Source organism: Trichomonas vaginalis, chromosome IV (genome assembly GCF_026262505.1).
Source record: "Trichomonas vaginalis G3 chromosome IV, whole genome shotgun sequence".
Lineage (NCBI taxonomy): Eukaryota > Parabasalia > Trichomonadida > Trichomonadidae > Trichomonas > Trichomonas vaginalis.
Window position 1 is genome coordinate 7,377,526 of NC_067206.1, and position 21,236 is coordinate 7,398,761.

At 35.0% G+C, this 21,236-nt stretch overlaps 5 protein-coding genes across 5 annotated transcripts, besides 1 other annotated feature; 3 read left to right on the forward strand and 2 right to left on the reverse strand.

Moving 5' to 3' along the window:
• Positions 1-196: part of a mobile genetic element that runs on past the window's edge.
• Positions 144-1,658, reverse strand: TVAGG3_0047210 (M60 like 2 family; the record flags this gene model as incomplete). The annotated part of the gene is made up of 1 exon (XM_001313081.1): positions 144-1,658. One exon carries the CDS (start codon positions 1,656-1,658, stop codon positions 144-146), a length of 1,515 nt encoding a protein of 504 aa, XP_001313082.1.
• Positions 1,659-3,873: 2,215 nt separating this feature from the next.
• TVAGG3_0047220 (ataxia telangiectasia mutated (ATM) -related family) lies at positions 3,874-10,488 on the reverse strand (the record flags this gene model as incomplete). The annotated part of the gene is made up of 1 exon (XM_001313082.1): positions 3,937-10,434. One exon carries the CDS (start codon positions 10,432-10,434, stop codon positions 3,937-3,939), a length of 6,498 nt encoding a protein of 2,165 aa, XP_001313083.1.
• Positions 10,489-15,461: 4,973 nt separating this feature from the next.
• Positions 15,462-16,763, forward strand: TVAGG3_0047230 (armadillo (ARM) repeat-containing protein family; the record flags this gene model as incomplete). The annotated part of the gene is made up of 1 exon (XM_001313083.1): positions 15,462-16,763. The coding sequence occupies one exon, from the start codon at positions 15,462-15,464 to the stop codon at positions 16,761-16,763; it is 1,302 nt and encodes a 433-aa protein (XP_001313084.1).
• Positions 16,764-17,125: 362 nt separating this feature from the next.
• Positions 17,126-18,308, forward strand: TVAGG3_0047240 (glycine-rich protein family; the record flags this gene model as incomplete). Its single annotated transcript, XM_001313084.1, has 1 exon — positions 17,455-18,303. The coding sequence occupies one exon, from the start codon at positions 17,455-17,457 to the stop codon at positions 18,301-18,303; it is 849 nt and encodes a 282-aa protein (XP_001313085.1).
• Positions 18,309-18,408: 100 nt separating this feature from the next.
• On the forward strand, positions 18,409-20,733 carry TVAGG3_0047250 (SCY1-related S/T protein kinase-like family; the record flags this gene model as incomplete). Its single annotated transcript, XM_001313085.1, has 1 exon — positions 18,409-20,733. One exon carries the CDS (start codon positions 18,409-18,411, stop codon positions 20,731-20,733), a length of 2,325 nt encoding a protein of 774 aa, XP_001313086.1.
• Between the last annotated feature and the right edge of the window lie 503 nt (positions 20,734-21,236).

Sequence of the window (21,236 nt, forward strand, 5' to 3'; positions counted from 1 at the left end):
AATTTGATTTCGAATTGTAAAGAGATTCAAAGGGAAAATACTAGCGGATAAAAACTACCTCCATGAAAGGGTCATAATGGAGTCAAGTTGTATTTTTTGATATTTTTTGCTTTTCGAGCCTAAATAGGTAGCCAAGATAATGCCTAAAAATAAGATTCTAAATTCTGAAGTTTACATGATCCTCTCGTGTGCACCCTTAATACAAACATAGCTCCTCTATTTCTTGAATTTCTTAAGAATTCGAAAATGTAAGGAGATCTTGCAGGAATTTCGAAAGGTTTGGCTGTTTGGAATTCTTCTCCATCAACTATATATCCTGTTTGATATATAATTGCAAGTGGATTGAATTTCTTATAATTCTTTTGGTTGAGAATTTCATCAACTCTTGGAGAAATGATGTTAGGATCTGAATAATTAAAAACTTTGTCAAATGACTTGAAATAATCTCTGAAATCACGTTTGTACATATCGCATGCAGTTAATAAGAACTGTGAGATATAAGGGAATTCATTTCTACTGTACAATTTATCCCATCTATGTGCATGCAAGAATTTTCTGAATTTGTCAGTTCCAAAGAAATAAATGAAATTAGCGTAAAATGAGAACAAATCATTTCTCTGAATAAGAGAGAATTGGTGTGTTGTTTCTCCATGACCTCCATTTTGTGGACCAACAATGTAGTTTCTTCCCATTGTCATCTGTCTCCTGGAATCAACCATTGTTAGTTTGGAGTATGAAATCAAGTTCAAAACGTTGTTTGTAACTTCGATGTAATCTCTAAATGATGGCCAGCCCCATCCGTACTGGAAATTGTGTCCGTACTCGTGCAATTGGCCCCAGCAACCCCATTTGGCGGAGTCGTAGTTGACAATGCCTTCAGACCAATGTGGTGGGAAAATAATTCTGTTTCCACCGTAGGCAGTCGCTGCCTCTCCGAATGGAACATATGTATCAAATGTCCATTGTGTTGGATGCTTGATTCTGCCGTCATCTCTACGTGGTCCGCCGTTGATTTCATTGACAGAAAACAAATTACGGGATGCTGAACGCCAGAACGCGCAAGCGTCATTCAATTTGACTTTACCTCTGATCTGTCTACTTGGAAGTTGAGCAATGGCATTGCCCATGTCGATATTTGCTAATGGTCCTGGTAATAAACTTAGTTCTTCTTCCCATTCTTGGTCTGTAGTGTAGCCGTACCTGAAATATGGCATACGGATACCTCCTGTTATCGTAACTTCAAGTCCTTGGTTGAATCTGTCAATTCCGCTCGTAATTGTAATAGCGCCACCGAATGGCCAGCTAACGTTATTAACTTCTCTATTGAGAGTGGTTGAGGATTTGAGGGTCCTCATACGAGTTCTATAGCCTGAGTCATCATTGATATGATGATTGAAGCAAACACCAATCTTTCCAACAGCGTTTGGTGGAACTTCGATTGTAATTAGTTCTCCTGGTGGAGCGTAGATTGCCGTCCAGTGTCTATCAGTATATCTTGTATTTATGTAAACTCTAATCTTGTAGCGAGGTGCATTATTTATCAATTGTTCATCTCCATAGAATTGTTTGATTCCGGCTGGATGATAGTAACATTGATCTTGGGTCAAGTCTGTTTTTCCTTCGAAATGTGAATAAATAAAATTGCGTTCTTTATCCATATCAGCAATCGTAGCAGTTGCTGGATGTCCAGGCCATGAATATGCATCATCAGGAATAGGTGGATCGACTATTTTTGCTTCTTTGATGTGTTTGACATTTGTAGGTTTTGGTACAACCTTGATAATCTCGAACGAATCACATTCCTGAACTTGTACTGTATCGGTTCCTGTGAATCCGAACTCTGATTGAGTATATGCTTTAGTATGTAAGGAGAAAAGAGAAAAAAATCATATTGAAAAAAATGGCAATTGAATATCAAAATAATTTGAGAGGTAAACATTTTAATCAAGAGAGAATAAACACAAATCACAAATATTATCATGATTATAAAAAATCTGAGTTTCTAAACTTATTGAAAAATTGTGAGAGTTTGCAAAAAAATTTTATGAATGTAATAAAATAATAATTTCTAATTGTGTTAAGGATTTAAATTAAAGATTTTTCAATTAACCATTGAAAAATGGAAAGATATGGCAGGCGTCTGAAAATCAATCTGAAATGTACTTTTTAAGCAGAAAAGTTCAATCACCTTTAGTAGTTAAGATGAAATTTATGCTTTATCGAGTTTATTAATGGGAAAAGAATTTATTTTATCTCAAACTACTAGAAATAGCCAATGTGGCACATATGGTGGTTGTTCATTTTAAAATACTGGTTAAGAAATTAGTACCTGAGATTCAAGGGAACAAAGAGTAAAATTATCGATTTGAATAAAGATATGAAATATTTTGTGTTCTTACCATGTGTTCTATTAAAATATGATATGTTCGTCAATAACAATGTCAAATATATACTATTTATTTTGAATAACTTTTTTATGTTATTCTTCCGCCTTAATTGAGCATTAGTTGAGTTCAATGTTAGCATCATATAATGGCGGGGAGTGGAGTTCCAAAGAAAGTCCAAAATTTGACATCAATTCTTCGAACAAGCAATGTTAATATTATTTCATATGTTGTTGGGCAGTTTGAATGTCGTTTTGCATCTTTATTATAACCATTGTTAACTGAATTTCAATAACTTTGTCCTCATCATCTTCGTTGAGCAATTTTTGAAAAGTGACACCGAACAATAATCCTATCAGAATATAGCCAAACAATACAGAACTTGTAAGCAAAGAATATACGATCGATATACTTTATTTATTTCAAGTAAGAAAAAAATGATTATCAATTTTAGATTATCTTGAATTTGCATTTAGAGAAGATTGCCAGCCTTATAAAATATCTTTACCAAGAGGAAAATATATTTTTGAAGCTTGGGGCTGGTCAGGAGGAGATTTCCCTCATGCTAATTATAAAGGTGGCCTTGGAGGTTTCACATCGGTTTTTCTATATTTAACTAGTCAAGAAGTCTTCTATGCACTAGTTGGTGGTGCTGGACAGGATAACGATAAATCCAACACTCTTAAAAAAGGGGGCTGCGGAGGCGGGGGAAATGGAGGCCTTGGATTCAGAAATGCATCTAAGCTATATACTTCGGGACCTGGAGGTGGAGGCGCAACAACCGTATATATTCATTGCATTGATTTAAAGAATCGAATATTAGTATCGGCTGGTGGTGGAGGGGCGTCGTTTCATGATGGGGGAAATGCAGGTGGAATTGAAGGGAAAAGTGCCAAAGGCTATTTGGATCATTTTGTCTCGATAGGGGCAAACAAAACTTTTGGATATGATTTAGGGAGAGGGGAAGATGGTAGGGATGCAACTATTTGGGGTGAAGGTGGAGCGGAAGGAGGCGCAGGGTCCGGGGCGGGTTATTATGGCGGGACATGTTCGCATGAAATTGGCCATTATACTTCGACACCTGGAAGTGGAGGGAGTTCTTATATATCTGGTCATCCATTGTGCAAACCGAATTCATTAATCAAATTTACAAATACAAAGTTGTTAACTGGAACCAGAGGGAATGGATTCTTTCGAATAAAAAGAATTTCTCCAACCTCATTTCAATATTATAATTTTAATATTCCAATTTTTCTTATTGTACTCAATTGCAGTTGGAAGTAAAAATTGGGAATGATAAATAATAAACTTTTTGAAGCATTTAGAAACTGAAACGAAATTATAAATTCGGACATCACTTCAATTCGAAGCAAAAATATCCTATATCAAAATGAAAGATACCAAAAAGTGTTGATGGGATAACTCCACTTAATTAAGCAGCATATCAAAGAAAATTTCTTAATGTAATAAGAAAAGTTAAGAATTAATAAAAGAGAAGGTTTTAAATAAACAAAAAAAGATAAACAAAATAAAAACAATAATAAAAAATAAATTACCAATAAGGACACCAACCAGCATAATGAGAAACATACAAAGTATAGTCAGAAGCCTCTTTGATGAGTATCTCAACCTGTTCAGCGACTCCTAGAGACTTATTCGGGTTCATGTCAGTTCCCTGGAGTTTGTCAGTGACTCTAGCGATTGTTTCTGTTGGCGGAAGATGGCCAGATCTTTCATTCGATGATTCTTCAAGTGGCTCGTGAATGAATATCTCTAGAAGAGCAACCAATGAACTCTTGTTCTGTCTGAGAACATTCATTGTTGATATGCACAATTCGGTGAACATTCCTTGGACATTTCCTCCGTCCAAAGCATTCACAATCATTCTTGTGAGTCTGAACGGAACTTTTTCTGGATAACTTGCTCTGTTTATTGTTGTTTCGAATGTGTCTCCGAAATCAATGTGAATAACTCTTCCTGTATCCCTTTGAACCATGATATTCGATGGATGTCTATCACCCAAACCAATGACGTATCCAATCATTGACATCAACGCTGTTGTCAATGTGAAATTGTCTTGCATTCTCAGCCATTCTTCAGCGTTTGTCGCCCTGTACCAGAGGAAATCTCTAACTTCGTTTGCAGGGCACTCGCGAACAATGTTCTGGAACGCTTCCAATTTCTGGACAGTTGTTAATTGGCCGAACAAACCGCCAGTGTATTGATTCAAAACATCGAATTCAGGGACTTGCGATGTGTTGTATGCGTATCTCATATCGCAAATCATTTGGTGAAGTGTGTCAGCGTTCTCAACCCATCTTATTAGACCTGCTGATGGCGCGAGAGGAACAATTGCGTATTCGACAATTGCTGCGTCAGGGTGGTCTCTCATTGTCACGTCATGTCTCAGCAAAGAGTTGACGAGGTTGAAGAACTGCATGACTCTTTGATCGAGTCTCAAATCTTCTGAACCTTTCAAGAGGAATTTAACTGTTTTTCCGCTTTCTGAGATTAGTTTGCAGACTCTTGGATGTTGTTGAGTTCCTAAGACTTGCAATCCTGGATCGATGTACTTGATTTTTTCTGATTTCGCTGATACGGAATAAGTTCCAGGGATTGAAATCATGAAATCTCTTTTTGTGTAGAGTTCTTCATTAACTCTTGGCAACAAAACTATTTCTAGTTTGTTTGTTTTGTCCAAACAATTCTGATACAACTGCTTGAGAAGATCCCACATCTGCGACATCGATTTGTCTGTGTTCTTCTTGAATAATTCTGCAGCTTGTTGAATTGTTTGTCCGTGCAATTTGTAGAATCTTCTGTCCAAATCACTGGATCTTTTCTGTGTGATTATAGAGAACATCTTTTGAAGAAGAGAACTCAACTTCTGAGTATTCCCTTCTCTTTGTGCTTGTGCTGCTTCATCCAATGCGATTACCCATCTTTCGAAAGGAGTAAGAGCTGCATCCAACATTCCTTGGACAAAGATTTTTGCGTCTTTTGCTTCATCTTTGTGTTTCTTCTGCAGTTTGTTCAAAATGTCTGTTGCTGCTTGTGCCTTTGGATCTTGTTTCGATTCATCGAATGAATACATTCCAAGAGGGAACATGATTGACTGGAAATGGTCATTTCCAAATTTCGTAAGTATTTTATGAACAATTCCTTTAATTTTCGGATCTTGGTGAGCGATTTGTACAGCGATTTGCGGAACAACTTGAACAATCATTTCAGATCTCAATGATTGCAAATCATCAGCGAGTTGGTCAGATATCTTTGACGAATCCTGGATCTTGAAGAAAGTTGCGAACATCAAGATCAAATACTCCAAGTTTCCTGTCTGAGAAAGACTTACTGCTCTCAAGAAAGCTGAAACAGAGTTAATTCCGTAATCTTCACTCATTTCTCTTTGTGCAATTGCGTTATTTGAATAAGCCCATCCTATCCATCCTCTTGCATCGTTTGCGCAGATTTCTGTTGCTTCTTTATACAAATCAGCGACGGAATGCATTTCTTCAGGATGTGCTTGAGACAAATAAGCAGCGAGTTTCCTGTGAACGTGTGCAGAAACATTAGGAGACATGTCTCTGTTTAATATACTTCGCAATGAGTCAATTGCTTCTTCTCTTTGTCCTCTACTCCATTCTATTTTCGCTCTTGCTAAAACAATTTCTGGAGGAGCTCCTTTCATCGCGAGTTTGTCAATATACGAATCAATTATGTCCCATCTTTGTTCTCTTCTCAAAACACTCAATATCTTCAAGTAAACACCGAAATCAGAGTCAGGAAGAGATATCAATGATCTTATTTGTATCAGTTTGATCCATGTGTCTCCATCTCTCTTGAATCCTTTCAATCTTCTGCTCCATACTTCTTTTTGATTGGAATTTCTGAGGATTTTATATTTAATGGCTTCAGAAATTTCAATCAACAACTGTGCGGTACTTAAATTATGAGCAGCTCTATTTGCATCTCCACCATTGAAGAACTTCCTGTTTTTAGCGATAGCCATGAAACCGACATCCACTAAGTCTTGTGCGTCCTTGCATTTGTTCAATCTCAATGCAACAACAGCCTTTAGAGTGATATCTGAGTGACTTGGTTCTTGTGGGAAACAATGGAAGATTTTTGTCAATTTATTGAAATCTTCTGAATGATAGAAAGCCCAACCCAAATGTCTTGCGTTTATTTCCTGATCTGTTTGAGACATCTTCCAGAACTCATCTTCCATTTGTCTGATCTGTTCCCATTTATGTAAATGTGCATTACATCTAATTCTACTTGACAAAGTTGCAGGAGAAACATCATATAAATCTAATGCTTTCTGCCATTCTCCTAAACATTCATTCCATCTTGCAGAACTTGCTTTATCACGCCATGTAGATGTCTGTGCCAATAATCCTTGCGCTGACTTGTTTCTTCCCATTGTATTGTTCATTCCCAACAGTTTCTCAACAATTTTTGTGTTATTCGGCTCTTTTTGATGAGCTTTCTGCAAAAAGTATAATGCTAATGGCTTTGATTCACTTATATGTCCTAAAACATCGTAAGGAACATTAAATGGTTTCAAAGCTCTATCAGCAATTTCTGCTAACTGCAACAATGTTTGGTTGATGTGGTTTTGTTGCAAAGCTATTTGAGAAACAACTTCTGAGAAATGATTACGAGATTCAGTGGAAGCAACTGCCCAACACGAAAGGAAAGCAACAGGGAATAATGATCGCTTGAATGATACTTGTGTCTCTACAAATGTGTAGCAACTCCTGATGACATTTGATGGTGAAGATTTGATTGTATATGAACATAAATCTTCCAACCATGTTTTCATGCCTAATTCAGGTGGTGCTTTGCATGTATCGAAGAAGGAAACGGTCTTTTCTTGGTCAGGAATCGCAATTTGTGTCGGTAAGAACTTGATCGCGATGATTTCAATGAAATCTGTGGCCCTGATGTCGAAAACTCCTTCTCTAAGAGCTTTGTAGAGCTTGGATGTGTCTACTGATAGAGGAATGAACTGTCTGGCAACGTGTTCTGTCATTTTGCAGGTGATGGCAAGAGAAAATGCCAATGTTGTAAGGAAAGAATCTTTTGGAATGATTTGATACAATGTTCTGACAATTCTTGCGATTCTGGCCTGTTGCATTGATGAATCCATTGATTGTACAATGATACAAAGGTTCTTCGCGATCTTCCTGGCGTTTGTATCTGTCAATCTGTTGTTCATCAGGTCTTCGCAAGCGTCCAACATCATTGAAAGTGGCTGGTTCTGGTAGCAAACACTGAATGCAATGAATTTGAGCGTCTCTGCAACGTTTTCTTCCCTAATTACACAGCCTAATGCGGCCAAAAACAGGGAACGAGAGAAAGGAATGAAAGCACCCATGAACGTATATGATAGGCATGCCAAGAGAAGCATGCAGCCTTGTTCCGATACATGTTGGAGTAAGCATTTCGTAAGAGATGGCAAATGTTCTTCAGTTTCAGTGGGACATGAGGCTGTAATCTGCTCCAACTCGCTGTACAATATGTAACGACGAGGAACTTTGGTGGTTTCGATCGTTCTAATGAAGACTTGTATGACTTGGCCGACAAATTTGGCGGCGTCTTGTGGGGAAGTCTCGAAAATACGGGTGACAGCTTCAAGTAGTTCATCGGAAGGATGCGAAAAGTACTTGGAAAGGTGGGATAAAACGAAATCTGTGTAATAAGAATCTTTCGTTAAGTCGACGGACAATTCCAAGTCCATTTCATCACTGTGCATAGCACTACTATCAAAGTTGTCTATGGATGTTCCCAGCAATTTCAAAATGGCAATAGCAGTTTTTTGAGATTTCGTCGTTGTGAGGACTTTCGTCAGCGCTGGGATGAACTGTGGGCAGTAACGTCTGAGGTTCAGACCATTTCCGATGCCGGAAGTGACCTTGGCCAGTGATGTCGCTGCGACAGTCAACAATTTGTGGTTTGTCCTCGTTGTAAAGATCCGATAGAAGACCATTAGAGCGTAATCGAGGAAAGGAGTGATGTCGTGAGCGAATTCGGCGATTGTTTGGAGGAGATATCCGTCTCTTATGTCCAAATTGTTCTGATTTATACGGATGAACACGGAATTCTTGGTCGGTTCCATCTGTACTGTGGTCGAGATGAACTGAAAACCGTCTCTTTTCAGTAAATCTTGTGGTTTCTGTTGGACATTCGCAATTTCATAGGCAAAGACGTTGTTTGAGTGCTCTATTTGCTGCATATCTGGATAGATACAGCTCATGCATCCAATAATTATCGCATTTGTCAATGGTTTTATCATATTTGTTAATTTATTTGCGATTATCGGGAGAAGAGAAGCCAATTCTACCGATCTGGATAAATTATTCGCTGAGGAGATTGACGCGAAGATGTCTTCGACCAACGAAAAGATCGGCGCTTGTAATAAAAAAGCATTATATTCGCAAATATGGGCAATAATGTCGATCGCAGCCTTTTTCATCTCCATGGATGGATCAGAAAGTATTTGCGATAGTAATGGGTTTGTAGAAACGTCAGGTGTCGCTGGTAATTTCTTAATTGCTTTTTGTCGAACAGTTTCGTATCTTCCGAACAAAGCTGTGTTCAAAAGGAACTCGTTAGACATTGAACTTTCCGCCAAAGCTATTGTTTTTATGACTTCGAGTTGTAATTTTTCGTCATCGATAAGAGTTAGTGGCGAAATAGCATCGTATAGCTTATCCGGGGTATCAAACAAATCTAGTTCGAATACTCTTGCTAGTTTGAGTGCTTGTATTGTGTTCGCGATACTATTTGAGGAAGATAATCCCTTATTAACTATTTCGCAGATATTATCAACTATTGGTTGGTCAACTCTTGTCATAAGTCGTAAGCATTTTATTGCCTGGTCAGGGAAAGACATACGATTGAAAACAGCGTGGTCGAATTTTGTGTCTGGATCTCTTTCGATCAGAGTGGCCAGAACTTTAAATGTCTGGCATGTAATGTTGTAGACGCTTTCATTGAGTATAGTTTCAACGCAGAATTCCGTAATCTTGTTTAGATCAAGTCTTTCATCGTAAACTTTGATGGCTTCGACCAGAATGTCGCAGTAGGACTCTGTTTCATTCGATTCCCTGACTTTCTCCAAAAGGTTGTCGAGGATTGCTTGTAAACATGAAGAAGAAAAAATTGCATCTGTTTTTCTTCCAATATCGAGAAAGAGATTGTACGAATCGATAGCAAGGAAGTCCTCGGATTTATTTGTAAGTTCGATAAAGCCGGTAGTGATTCTTTGCTTTTCTTCGTTGATTATCGTTGGTTGAAATTCGTAAATCGATCTTATGAGCAAAACTGCGCCATGAAGACGCTCGTCGGATGATGTCTGGTTGGAAAAGATCTGAATGCACTTGTTGAAGAAGTTGCCTATCATAATTTTCGAAAATGGATTCGTAGATTGGAAAGAAATGGTTAAAAGAACCGAATGGATGATGCGGCTGGCCATGCGTCTTAAATCAATGTTATCGCACACGATAATATCGTAGAAATGATTGAAGGAAGCTGCAATTCTTTCAATTATATTCAGCTCATTTATTTGTTTCGTCTTCATAAAGATCCGAAGAGCGTTCTTATGAAGAGAGCTGTTGGTCTCTTTTATCCAATTGAATGCATTTTCAACAGGCTTCGCTAATAACTGAATTCCGTCAATACTTTCATTGGCAATGATATGTAAGACTTCAGTAGCTGTATAGTAAACATCTTGCACTGGTGATCGCAGCAAACAATAGATGTGATCGCTGTATAATCGGATATTATTGATATTTCGTTGGAAAAAGTGCAAAACGGATACCGCGAGAAGGAAATTCATCTGTTTTGAGATGTCAGTTTCCGACATAAGGTCCTTAAGAGACTTTTCCCAGGAATCAAATGTCCTTATTATCATGGAATCTTCGATGTGCATCAATAATTCACCAACTTTATATATAACCTCGCTTCTATGGCTTTTCCAGGGCTTATATTCCGTTGGAGTGGACTCATTGATGAAGATGGAGATTTTTAATTCCCCACCATCCATCGTTCCAAATCACAAAAAAAAGTGCCATCCAATTTAATTCTACAAATTCAATTTGAAAAGTGGTTTCATTTGTAAGACAATGAGTGGAAGAATATACATTTAAATCTTGAAGTTATTCTTTACTGAGGAGGATAATGGAAAAAATATTTTCAGAAGAAGTTTGGGCATTATAAAATTTTCCAATGTTCAGGATTGCCATATACAGAGCGAATATTATTATAAAAAATATTTTGTTATAAACCTCCATCATTTTTACGGTTCATCCAAATTTCAATCCATTCCTATATAAACTCTTTCTTTGTCGGATTTCCAATTTTAATGGATTCATATTGAGTTGAATGCGAAAAATCCATTCCCGAATATCCTAATCTATCCTCAAATTTTAGCCATTAGTTTTTTTTTTACAAGTTGTCAAATATATTGTTATAACCTTTCCACTGTATGCCATCTTGCAAATCTATGGCCAGATTTCATTCTAGGTGTAAATTTTCCAATCCGCTCCCCCAGAATTTGGAGAATTCTAAAAAAAATACTCTTTTAAGGAAGAACTACTTTATCATAATCATAAGAGCGATGTTTGGATTTGTATTTGTAGCGTTTCGTGTGAATCAACCTGTCTATTTCTTAAACGAAATTATTGCCAAACATTTCCACTTGTGTAAAGATTACCAATGCATATTTGCTACAACTTATGCATAAATAATTCGTAATATTTGAGAAAATCTCAACCGAATTGTAAAATGAAAATTAACTTTGAAATCTTTCATTATCAATCAATAAAATGGGATTTATAGAAGAATTATTGAGATTTAGACTACGAGAAATATTCATGTTTTGAATAATAAAAATTCCATTCGATAAGATCATGAAATTGCACAATTTCGCAATGCTACTGATTTCCTATGACGATATATAAGCTGTTTCACTTAATATGTCAAAACTCAAAATGAAATGTAAGAAATCATTTTGAATTTCAATAAAAAAGAAGAGAAAAAAAATAGTAAATTTGAGGTAAAGAGGTCTGATTGGATCTAAATGTTTGAGGCATTTATGTTTCGTGTTGCCAATCAGACCAGTAATTTAGTCGAAAACAAAACAAAATAAAAGAATAAAGAGAAAAATATAGTCTTTGGAAGGGAAAAAAAGAAAGCCGAGCAAAGGCAAGAAAAACCAGACTTCAGTAAAAGAGAGAAAAGAAAGAGAAAGTAAGCTGATAAGTGTGGGAAACAATATAATAAAAAAACCTTTCAATAACAATAACTAATAGAAGAAAGAAAGAGCAAAATGCTGTAAAAAACTTCTATCAATGTAAAAGGAACCTGAAAAAGACCTTGAATAGTTATCTCTCTTTGAATTTGAATAATGAACCTCCTGATTCATAACTGTGAAAACTGAAACATTGAATGATATGAAAGTAACTGAATGATTGTATCATCGATTGATTATGACTCCTCCTGAAACTTCGAACGAATTATATTTGCGAAAACTTGAAAATGCAATCTGAAATTTGTTGATATGTCTTGCGTGTAAACGATTGTTTGTGAAAGCTCCTCCTGAAACTTCGACTGAAATATACTTGTGAAGATCCTCCAGATTGTTGCTAATTGTTTGTAAATAAAAGGCAATAAATGCTAGAAAATGCATGTAAATGCTAAATGTGTTGACTAGTAAATGAAACATCTTGAAATTGATTGTAGTTGAAAAGGCAAAACCTGAAATGATTTGTTATAAATGCGTGTGTTGATTTGTTGATAATGATTGATTGAAATCCTCCTGAATCTATTTGTATTCGACTGAATGAAAACCTGTTTATGAATGTGTTGAATTGACTGTACAAAAGGCAGAAAATGCATGAAAAGGCAAATTGATGTATTGAATTGTATCTGTTTGTTGTTGAATCCTCTTGGAATCTGGTTTAAAATTGATTTATTGATAATTGTTTGTAAAATAAAGGTTAATAAATGCGACCTGAGTCGGATTTGAAACTTGTATCTCCTCCTGATATATTGACTGAATGTTAGTTGTTTGTAAATAAAGGCAAGTAAAGACATGCATTTGATTGAATCTCCTCCTGAATCTTTGTCTGTAAATTGATTTGAAATTAATTGTAGTTGAAAAGGCAAAAACTGCTTGAAAAGTTCCTCCTAAATCTTGTGAAATGCATTGATATAAACCCTCCTAAATCTATTTGTAGTTGACTGAATTGAACAATGATAGAAAAGTAATCAAAAATGCTAGAAAAGACATCCTGAAATTGAACTTTGTTTGATTGAATTGATTATGAAAATCCTCCTGAATCTGTAGATTGTTTTGAATTGTAATTGATTGTTTTGAATGATAGAACAGTTGAATCCTCCTGTATCCTGTTTGAAACTGATTGAAAATGTGTTAATTTGTTGTATGAATGTATGTAAATCCTCCTGAATCATTAAGTGTAACTTTGATTTGAAATTGTATATCTAAAAAGGCAAACTATTTTGTGAGATGTTGTATTTGAATTATTCTTGAATTGATTGTATCTGAATAAATGCGAGAAAAGACAGTGATTGTTTGTTGGATCCTCCTAAAACTGTACTTGATTTGTTGAACAAAATGCTATGAAATGCAAAAAAGGCAATGAGAAGACATTGATTTGATTGAATGAAAAGGCATGAAAATGCTATTGATATTGATTTGTATGTTGAAATCCTCCTGATTCGCTGATTTGATTGAATGTTGATGTTCTGAAATCCTCCTGAGTGTTGAAATGATTATAAAAGACAATTGAACAAATGCTTCGTTGAATCTGAAATTGATTGTAAATGAACTTCTTACTGTAAAAGGCTTGTTTGATTGATTTGTCATATGATTGTTTATTGAAAAAGACTTCCAGATTTGTAGAAATCCTCCTGAATCATTGATATGTGTTTGTTGAAAACCCTCCTGAAGAAATGTATCTGATTGTAATAAAGGCAACTGATTGTCTGTAATTGAACCTCCTGAACTGAATGTGATACTTGTAATTGATTGTATAATTGTGTGTTGTTGATTGTAAAAGGCTGAGTTGTTTTGAAGATTGATTGTGTAAGTTGATTGAAGTAAAGACTTCCAGAAAAGAGAAAACTAATTGATTGTAGATACTTGTGACAGAAAAAGACTTCGAGAAAACAATGGCTTGATTGTAGATTGAATAAAATCTTTGTATTATTGAAGAAAGGCATGAAAGACTGGTCTAAATGTAAATGGTTGTATCATTGAATGAATTGATTTGTAATTGAAGCTCCTCCTGAAACATTGATATGAATTGACAACTGTAATTGTTGAAAATCCTCCTGAAGAAATGATTTGATTTGTAAGTTGTAAATGAAACCTCCTTGATCTGTTTGGTTGTAATAAATGCAGCTGATTTGTCATTGATACTCTTGATCTGTAAAACTGTGTGAATGTATGTAAAAGGCTGAGTTATTTGATTGTAAAAAGGCTCCATAAACAATGTCTTGATTGTGTTGTTTTACTGAAAATGCTTGAACTTGTTGACTAAATTGATCTTGTTGATTGGTTGTTCTAAATGTACTTGATTGTATTTTTGATCTAACTGTTGAATTGACCCTGGATGTTGAGAGTGTTGACTGAAATTTGTTAAAATGAGTTGTTGATTTGTACTAAAAACTCTTCCTGTAAGAATGATTTGTAACTGTTTGTGTCCTCCTGTAACAAAAAAGACTAAATAACTATGTAAATGAAAGAAAATGGCTTGATCATGTAACTTGATCTTGAAATGAAACCTAAAACAGATGAAAATAGATAATTCTCATGATTAATAACTCAGAAATAATAGGTAACTAGTTCTTATCGATACCTGTCTCATATAAAAACTGGAATTAAGTAAGATCTGTGTTTGCAACAACAGACGAATGATAAACAACCGAACATGGAACTAAAATGAACCTAATGAGTATATAATCAAGGAAACCTAACATAGAAATTAATTGTTTTCTAGATAATTTAAAAATATAACACGAAAAACCTCAATATCGAATAACATCAGAATGTGGATTAACCAAACAACTGATTATAAGAAATTGTGATTAAAAATTCAATGATATTTTAATACAAACTAGTATACGGTAGAATTTTGTGTATATTATGTAATTATTGAATAAATTAATTCTAAGTTTAGTACGACTGTAATCAATGGACAAAAACCTGTGTGAAAAGCTATTGTATCATTCCCAATAAAGGTAAACATTGTTTTTACTTTGAAATTAAAAACGTTTGTAAACCTTCGTGATAAGTAAAGTCATCTCACAGTAAAAGGTTATTGTTTGTAAACTTGGTTAGTAACATTGTATTGATAAATTGGATGAATACGATCATGTTTCAAATTGTATATGTATGGACCGTAACTTGACTCGTAATGGTCAACCTATACCTGGAACGGTAACTTTCTTGGCGTATAAGGGAGCACGCTAAGTGAAGACTACTTGGGAAAAAATGATGAAATTTTCGACCATTCGGTTTATCTCAAATTTTACGGTTTGATCTCAAATAAAGTGTTCAAACTAAAATTTTTCATTCAATATTCTCAATGAAATTTTTGAGAGGAAAATTTTTATCTTTTAAGATTCTATTAATTATCATATGATATGCTATTTTTCAAAAAACAATTTACTTTAACCATTTTACGTCGAGATTACAAATTAATTTAATGCAAATCGTTATTGCATGCAAATATTTCTAAGTAATATGCTGAGATGTATCTATTAACAAGCTCTTATATGATTAATATCGTTAAAAAACTTTATTGATTTCATAAACTTCATTTTCTAGCTTTAAAAACACTAAATTTCAATTTTTCTCTTGGGTATTAATATAATTTGAGCAGAAGCAAGCCTGAATTGAATAATATATAGACCTTGTATTAAATTTTCTTAAGTAATGAGCTCAAATGATATTGGGGTTAATAAATGTATGCGAATTCTAATGCCATAGTCATTCAGTTGTTCTTATAAAGCTCATTTATTTATTAATTTGTTCAGTATAACGGAATGCGTACATCAAACAAAGAAGAAAAGAATGACAACACTAGTATTCCGTCCAAGGACAATTCGAAAAATGTTCATCGTTCCCCAAGAAAAGCTTTTTCTTTGTCAATAATGATCCTAGACAATCTAGAAAAGTTTATTAATCATGAATATGATCAAGAAACTTTCATTACAAGTGTAAATAAGCGTTCTCAAGGAATGACTTCAAAAGAAAAATTATTTTTTGCATCAAAATTTAATTTTGTTGGTTATTTCAATGCATTATTAGAAATTAGTACGCAAAATCAGAATCTATTCTACCAAGGTTTGCATATTATATCAACATTTATTAAATTCCCTTCTACAAAAAAGTTAAAATTATATACAGAGAATAACATCAGCGTACTGAACGAAATTTTTCATTCATGTCCTGCAGAAAACTGCTCCGACTGCCTTGCAATAATATCTGATCTCATTGAATATAATTATGCATATTTTGAATTCTTTTACCAAAATGGATTTATAGAACGAATTCAAAAAATTCCTCCGTCAGGCTATGGTGTTGTAATTATACGAGAAATGTATAAAAATAGCCCAGAAACACAAAATGAATTTATTAATCTTATTCCTTACTTTGAAACTTCAAATGATGTAAATGTAAGAAAAGAAATCATTGCAACACTTCATTTCCTATCTATTAATGGCGAATCGGATGAAATTAAGCAGTTTTCTTTGAATAATTTTTTGGAACAATTTTATAATCTTCAAGATAACAAAACACATGAGCAATACATTGAAACATGGAAATTTATATGCGACATTCCTGCTGAAAATGTCACAATTCCTTTAGATTATGCTAAAATCATTATTAAATTGATTGAAGAAACAGAACTTGACAAAGAAGATCTCGATCTACAAAAAAGCCAACAAGATTTTATCAGTGCTGCATCAAATTGTTTAAGACATCTTCATGATGCGTGGGAAGGCGAAATTGATGAACAAGTTTGTACTCTTATGAAGAAATATTACGGTTCTTCTAATTTTAATTGTAATGTTAGTACATTTAACTGCTTCATTGCTTATCTCCATTTCGAAGAATGGTTTGATGAGCAAATTGCAGAAGATATCAAAAACTATTGCGAATCTTCTGAAGTAGCATATGCATGTTTCCCAATAATCCTTTCTGCATTCCATAAATTACAATCTGATGAGCTTTTTGAACTGATTCAGGATTTAATTCCAATAGCTGAAATCCACATGCAGGATGATGATGAAAAAATCAAAAATATAGCTGAATTATTCTACAATGAAGCCAGTCAAATATAATTTTTGTTACATTAAAAAGAATATAAAGATATAATTTTAAAAATATAATCTTTTTCTTAGACATCTATCCAAGTTTTGTATTAGTAATTAGATCTTACTTTCTCCTATAAACAATTAAGGATATCATCAAATGGGAGATTCTCTCAGTCTGCTATTTAATGATCAGTATTAATAATTTTTTCATTACCATAATAGTTACTGAATGGTGGGTAGTCATAATGCCAATATTAGGATGACTTTCATATGATGAATGCAAAAACATCAAAATTACACATCCCTGTGCTTTCATTCTTTTTTAGTTCCATTGACGGTATTTGAAATGTTATTTATTTTATGTATGTTTTCCAAGATAATTTAGACTCTTAATTTTTGTAAACTTATTTGATGATAAATTAATGGACTCTTCCGTCTCTTAATGATGATGTGATGTTTCTTGGTTTAATTCCCACACCTAGTACGTTATGCTGGGCACTACTAATCAAAATATTTAGGCAATCTTTCAAATTAAAATTTGATTTCTTCTGAAATCGAAAAAATGAAACCGTTTTAAAAGTATATACCAAAATTTTAGGCTCTAAAGTAATCATATCGTTTATTTTAAGAAAAAAAATAGTCGAAATAATTTTCGAAACTTAAATGTAAATGAAAAAAAAACTTTTCAATGTACTTGTGTCGAAAATATTGATAACAAATGGAAACATCATATCCGTGTACATGTAAATTAAATGAGTCTGTGGATGCAGCACCTCAATCTGTAGAATTAAAGCCTGGAGAGTATTTAGTCGAACTTTGGGGTGCAAGCGGAGGATGTAATACGAAACAACGAAGCGGTAAAGGAGCATATGTATGGATTCGTCTAAATCTCGTTGAATCGAAAAATTTTACGATCTTTGTAGCCAGAACTTCGACTTATTCTAATATAACTATGGTAAAAGGCGGTTGTAACGGTGGTGGTGATTCACACCAAGGAACATTCAATGATGGTGAGTCTCTGATAGCCGGCGGTGGTGGTGGATCTACTTCAATAGGTCTGTCACTTTTGGACTCCGATAGAATTGCTGTTGCCGCTGGTGGTGGGGGTTGTGGGAATGACTACAATGGTGGCAACGCAGGTGGGTTAGTTGGCTTTGATGGGATATCACGCACGGGGACTGAACATAGACGAGGCGCAAGCCAAGAAGGCTCAGGAATGGGAGGTTATTATGGGGGTTATAGAGCAGAAAATGGAAAAGTTAAAAAAGGAGGGAAAGGAACAGGAGTAGGTTTCAATGGTGGTGGTGGTGGAGGGGGATATTATGGAGGAGGTGGGGCATATGAGGCAGGTGGTGGTGGCGGATCTTCGTATAAAAAGTCAGGTTATTATGTTCGAATTCAAAGTGGATCAGAAACATTTCGTTCTCCTAGTGGAAATGAAGAAACAGGCCACTACGGCAATGGCTTTGCACGAATCAAATTCCTCTCATACCCATATGCATTTAGTATTATTAACGATATTGATTTTCAATTCAGCATCTTATTTTTTATAGTGTATAAATATTGACCTTCTATATCTATATATTGTTATTTTGATTTTGAGCTTCTGGACTACTTCTTAATTTTTTCGGCGCTGCGGGCCGATAAAATGAAAGGAAAAATTGTCAAAAAAATGAAAAGATTTTTTTCCGCCCTTTTAGGGTCAGGAATTTCAGCCAATTATGACAATGTTAACCCCATATTTACCATTGGATATTGGAAAGTCCATTCAGCTGTCAACAAAACAACACATGATCGCGTTTCTCTTTGGTTGATTGATCAAGAGAAAATCACTGCAGAGATCCAAGATCAAGCAGTAAGAGACAAATACTTATCTGGATCGCTTGCTGGTATTCAAAAGTTAAGAAAACTTCGACATCCTCATCTTTTGAAGATTCTTGAAGTTCAAGAGTCGACTTCTAGTTTAGGATTCGCTTCAGAACCAATTTCGTCAAGCTTACAGACATTAATAGGAAGTCTTAATGGCGATGATGCCTCTTATATTTGCTTCCAACTTGCAGATGCAATGCAATTTTTACATAATAACGCAAAAATGGCTCATTTAGGCATTTCCCCAGAAGCAATCTTTTTGGATGAGAATTTGTCGGTTAAACTTTTCAATTTTGATTGGTCAGTTCCTATAAATGGAACAAAAGATATTAATTTACCATTCACGCAATATTTTACAGAAATCACATACCCACCACTTCCTTACTCATCACCAGAAGTTGTCCAATGCCGTCAATCTACTTGCCTTGCTGATGTTTTTTCATTTGCTTTAGTTTTCTACGAATGTATCTCTGGAAAACCACTCCTACTCTGCAAGGATAAGAGAGAATACGATATTGGACGTAATCCTATACTATCTATTTCAGGAATTGGCACGAATTACATGAATTTGTTCAGAGGTTGCTTAAATATCGACGCAAGTACTCGTCCTGACTTCACAAACATTTTAGAAAGTGAAGCCTTCGCAACAATGCAAATGAAAATCTTACGTTACTTAGATATGATAATTGCAAAAGATCCAAAGGATAAATTCGTATTTTTCAAGAATCTCGCGAAGACAATCGATCAGTTTTCACCAATGATGAACCGTTGCAGAATATTACCATTACTTATCTCTGAGTCAAAGGCAGATATCAGATTTGCTCCCGTTCTCCTTGGCTCTATCTTCAATGCTTCGGCAAAGTTTACAGTATCAGAGTTTACAGATTCAGTATTTAAGCAGATTGCCTTCTTAATGAAGGTTACAGACCCGCCTCAAGTTTCGATCGCATTATTACAAAATTTACCACTAATTCTCGATAAGACAGACTCAAAATTGCATGCAGAAAATGTTTATCCAATCATATTTAACGCTTTACAGTCAAATAATGACGTTTTACAGAAAGAATGCCTCAAAAAACTTCCTCTTGTTGTTGAGAAAATGAACGAGACATCCATACAAACAGGCCTTCTTCCTAAGCTTGTCGAACTCATTACTGCTGTCCAGGAGCCAGCCATTGTCTCTTCTGCAATAAATTGCATTACCATCTGTCTTGGAAAAAGTGACAATGAGAACTTCCTCCGAACTCAACTTACAAAAGTCTATGAAGCATGGCGTAAACACCAGAGCGCATCGGTTGCTTCAGCTATATGCGCTATGATAGAGAAGGTCAAAGCATCCCACAAGACAATGATGAACAGAGCAGTGCCATTTGCAGCAGATGTGATTTCAAACTCGGCTACAGAGGCCTACGTGCAGAAGAGATTATGCAATTGGATGCTTAGCACCATCAATGCATACAAACAAGCAGGAAAACTCGATGAAGCCCAAGAACCTGAACAAATTGCATTAGATAACTTGGCCGCAAAGACATCTACGCCTAGCAAGTTTGAGGATTACTCAAAGAACTCCGCTAACTCCTTGGCATCCTTCAATTTCGGATTCGATTCCACTCCTTCGGCCACTCCTCAAAATTCTCAGCCAAAGAACGATAATTTATCATTCAATACTGATTTCTCATCTCCACAGCCTAAGAAGAACACGGCAGACTTCGGAACACCACAGACGAAGCAGAGCTCCAACGCAGGATTCCCATCTCCTCAGCCGTCAACGAAACAAAACACTACAGATTTCGGAGCATTCAATGCTCAACCGAAATCATTCAATCAGCAGCCAAAGAATGATTTCAATGCTTTTAACCAGCAGCCGAAGAATGATTTCGCTGTTTTCAATCAGCAGCCGAAGAATGACTTCAATGCTTTTAACCAACAACCAAAGAATGACTTCAACGCGTTCAATCAGCAACAGAAGAATGATTTTCAACCATTTGGCCAACAATCTCCTCAACAACAAATGAACAGACCAATGAGGACTGTTCCTCAAGGAAATGGAATGCAATTGTCCCCACAAGGTCCTCCAAGAAATCAACCACAGAGTTCTAGTAATAATAACACTTTTAATTTATTTTAAAAATTATATTTGATTTTCTTTTTCTTTATGTCATAAAAAAAGTTTTGATTTAAAAAAAATTATTCAGAGAAATTATGGCGTTTGACATGTTCTCAAAATGTCAATATGTTCAGCTGTATGATTATGAACTATGTAGTGATTTTTATAAACTTTTTCCAACCAAAAATATTAACTTTTGAACTTAGAAAATTGGGATATAAAGTTTGAATGTTAAAAAAATTGAGAGAATATCAGAAAGTTTTAATAGTGAAATTACTTCCATTTGACATGGTGTTCGATTATGATGTTTAAACTTAATATGTAATGATTCTTCGAATCGTCTGTCAGAAATTTGAATTAAAGTCAGATATGGCCCGTTGTGCACAATTTATTGACAATTGAAAAAGTGCCAAAAATTTGGATTTTCGGAAAAATTTTCAAAGAAATTTTTTCTTTCTCTCAAAATTTTTTTTTCTGAGCATCATTTATAAAGAAGGTCGATGGAAACGTGTCATTGAAATACC